The sequence below is a fragment of the Pseudoliparis swirei genome, chromosome 6, assembly GCF_029220125.1.
Source record: "Pseudoliparis swirei isolate HS2019 ecotype Mariana Trench chromosome 6, NWPU_hadal_v1, whole genome shotgun sequence".
NCBI lineage: Eukaryota > Metazoa > Chordata > Actinopteri > Perciformes > Liparidae > Pseudoliparis > Pseudoliparis swirei.
In genome coordinates this window covers 4,086,532-4,089,375 of record NC_079393.1, presented here as the reverse complement: position 1 = coordinate 4,089,375, position 2,844 = coordinate 4,086,532, and the positions used below count along the sequence as shown (strand labels likewise).

The 2,844-nt window shown below is 44.6% G+C and overlaps 1 protein-coding gene across 1 annotated transcript; it reads left to right on the top strand.

Moving 5' to 3' along the window:
* The first annotated feature begins 761 nt into the window (after positions 1–761).
* admb (adrenomedullin b) lies at positions 762–2,844 on the top strand. The gene is made up of 4 exons (XM_056417867.1): positions 762–841; positions 1,167–1,277; positions 1,929–2,072; positions 2,309–2,844. The coding sequence occupies exons 2-4, from the start codon at positions 1,180–1,182 to the stop codon at positions 2,523–2,525; spliced, it is 459 nt and encodes a 152-aa protein (XP_056273842.1). The 5' UTR covers positions 762–841; positions 1,167–1,179; the 3' UTR covers positions 2,526–2,844.

The following is a 2,844-nucleotide window of genomic DNA, read 5'->3' as shown; positions in this document are numbered from 1 at the left end:
TCTTCACACAGAACACACTCTTTATAATGCTCGGCAGTACCTACCGTTGGCCGAGGAGCACTCGGATTGATTTAACGGGTCATTTTGAGGGGCACGAGTTCAGTAAAACGCACATGTTCCTTTTACAAGCTTTCGCCGGGCGTGCAGTTGCCACAACAACACTGCTAATTTAGATGTACTTAACATTTTGGTGCCATTTAAAAATCACAGATGGTTGACTGGGACTGAACAAGAGGCGTCCAAACACACACCTCCTTCAGGATTGATTCAGCCATTAAACGACAATTACACCCAATTTAACTGCCTTAAAGCACGAACAGCCAATGAACTCATACGACTCCAAAGATAACCAGTTGCGAGACAAATAAATATGTAAATTGCCTTCGTGCACATGATTTTTTTTCCATTTGCATGGCCAGAAATAAACTTTGAGAGAGGCAAACAAATTTGATATATTTGGTGAATTTACAAAAGCAAATATTTGAACACTTTCTCACAGAGAATAATTGAATCAGAATGAAGGTTAACACAAACTCATGAGCATTAATATCTTCTTTTTAGGGTTTTCCGACTCGATAATGATCCCTGCATGTTTTTGGTTTGACGGCCTACATGTGGGGTGGACGGGGTTGACATGAACTGTGTCCCTCCCACTGGCTCTGGCATTCAGGTACAGCTCCCTCCCTCCTTCTATAAAGCCTCTCATGTTAGCAGTGTAAACGTCAGACTACAACTCATGGTAAACTCTTTACAACCTGAGATTTAACAAAAAAAAGAAAAAGGTACACAGCCCACTTGGATGTGCATCATCAATTATCTACATCAAGCTCCCAGAACAGAGGTAAGTGACTTTCCCTACAATTTAAAATAAAGTTTGGGATTATTTTCAAGAGATTGCTGAAGAGTTCTTTGGGTATTTTATTTAATAATGCAAACTGACTTAATTGAACATTTTTGAAATCGCAAATTGAAATTTGGGTTTGAAGCACAGTGAGTATTTTTCTGTTGGTTTTTGGGCGTGCTGAGGAACAGATGCTTCTGAAATAACCTGCGAAAATACATAACTATTGATTTGTGATTGACAAGTCGACAGACTGACTCTTAACCAATCACCACTTGTGGCAGCAGTTTAACCACCTAAAAAACCATAATTTCTTTATCTTCAGCTCCGGGGACAACATGGGATTAGCTCTGCACGCCGTCATCTGCTGCTGTGTTCTCACCACCGTGCTGCCACTGGTGAGCGGCGCCGCCAACAGCACCAGTCCCAAAAAAGGGTGAGTGGCCTGATCAACCAGCACGGAGAGAACATTGTGTTCATTTGCACACAAAAAAAGAAAGAAAAGAAGCCACCTCTTAACAATTAAATCAGCTGCTCGCTTGATAACACCAGAGATATTCTCATCAAGTTATGTTTGTTAGTTAAATGAGAACAAGTGCAGAACTTATCGCAGTAAAAGTCGAAGTCGACTCAGCTGGAGCTCGACAGATGCTGGAGTTTAGAGTCAGAGCAGATAGAAACTGGGTTTGATGAGGATCTCTGAGGTGGGGACTGCAGAATAGTGATCAACATCCGTAAAAAAAAAGGCACTTTATAATTGGAAAAATTAGCCGTGCCCCAAGTGGAGAAACGATGTAATTGCGACACGGTGTATGAAACTCCCTCTAACCGTCCCAGTGTGTACTGCAATGTCTTATTTCCCCGTGGAGGTGTATGCCGATACAGATACACAGGTGACGAGCGGAACAATCGGCCGACTCGTCATCATCGGTATTTTTTGTTCACGCGATCGCACCCACGGGAAAAAAAAGCCTCGGAACACCTCGCGCTGCCTCATTGGCGTCAAGTGAACATCGTCCTTGCGTCTCGGACGGTCACGACCCTCTCCCCCCCTCCCCCCCTCTCTACCCCGCTCTCCCCGTGGCAGGTTTAAAGTCTGGCGGGAGAGCCGCGTGAAGAGGGACCTGTGCAACGGCTCCGCGGCGGCCGACGAGCAGCGCCCCGACGTCGACGTCGCGCCGCGGCAGGACGAGAACCCGAAAGGCGTCTCGCCCACGTCGCCTCCACCATGGTAACGAGAAACGCCGTCTTTTTACGGTGTGTTTTACGTCTTTCATAGGCGCCACAGATGCCGTCTGATAGTATTACAGATAACTGAAGAATGCGAATGATTTATCATCTGTTGCACGGATACAATTACATGAATTTAAACCCTGTCAACGCCCTACGCGTTGCCAGTTCAGATTTTAATGACCCCTTTAAAGCAGTCTGAAAATAGAGCATGTGTTTCCCGTTGTCTTTTTACAGCTTCGGGTTACGCGTCAGATCCAGGAGGTCGATGTCGGGCAAAGCGTCCGGCTGCAAGTTTGTCACGTGCGTGTACCACGACCTGCTCCACCGGCTGCACCAGCTCAACGAGATGAAGTCCTGCGCCCCCAGGAAAAAGATCGGCTCCAAGGGCTACGGACGGCGCCGCCGCCGCCGCTCGCTCCTGCAGATCTTCTCCGAAATACCCGGAAAATGAAGAGGAAAGCGAAGCGGATTTCTTTTTTTAATCGAGAAACTGTCATTTACTGGAGCCCAAAGCGCCACAAGCAGGATCCTTTCACACGTGAACTGGATGGTGTGAACTGCAATTTAAACAATCTGTACTATATCAAAAAATATATAATTACCAGCTTGTATATAATAAGGAAATATAAAGCTACCTTATATTTAAGCACACAATAAAAAAATATATTTTTATACAGCCAAAATACATATTAAACATGTCTTTTTAATAAAATATGTAACTTCAATGAAGTACGTATCTTTCTATGCAAAATAAATAATCGTGTCCTGTA

Coding starts and splice junctions, on each gene's coding strand:
- admb (XM_056417867.1), top strand. CDS start 1,180: ATGGGATTAGCTCTGCACGCCGTCATCTGCTGCTGTGTTCTCACCACC. Junction 1,278..1,928: donor AGCACCAGTCCCAAAAAAGG/GTGAGTGGCCTG, acceptor TCCCCGTGGCAG/GTTTAAAGTCTGGCGGGAGA. Junction 2,073..2,308: donor CCCACGTCGCCTCCACCATG/GTAACGAGAAAC, acceptor GTCTTTTTACAG/CTTCGGGTTACGCGTCAGAT.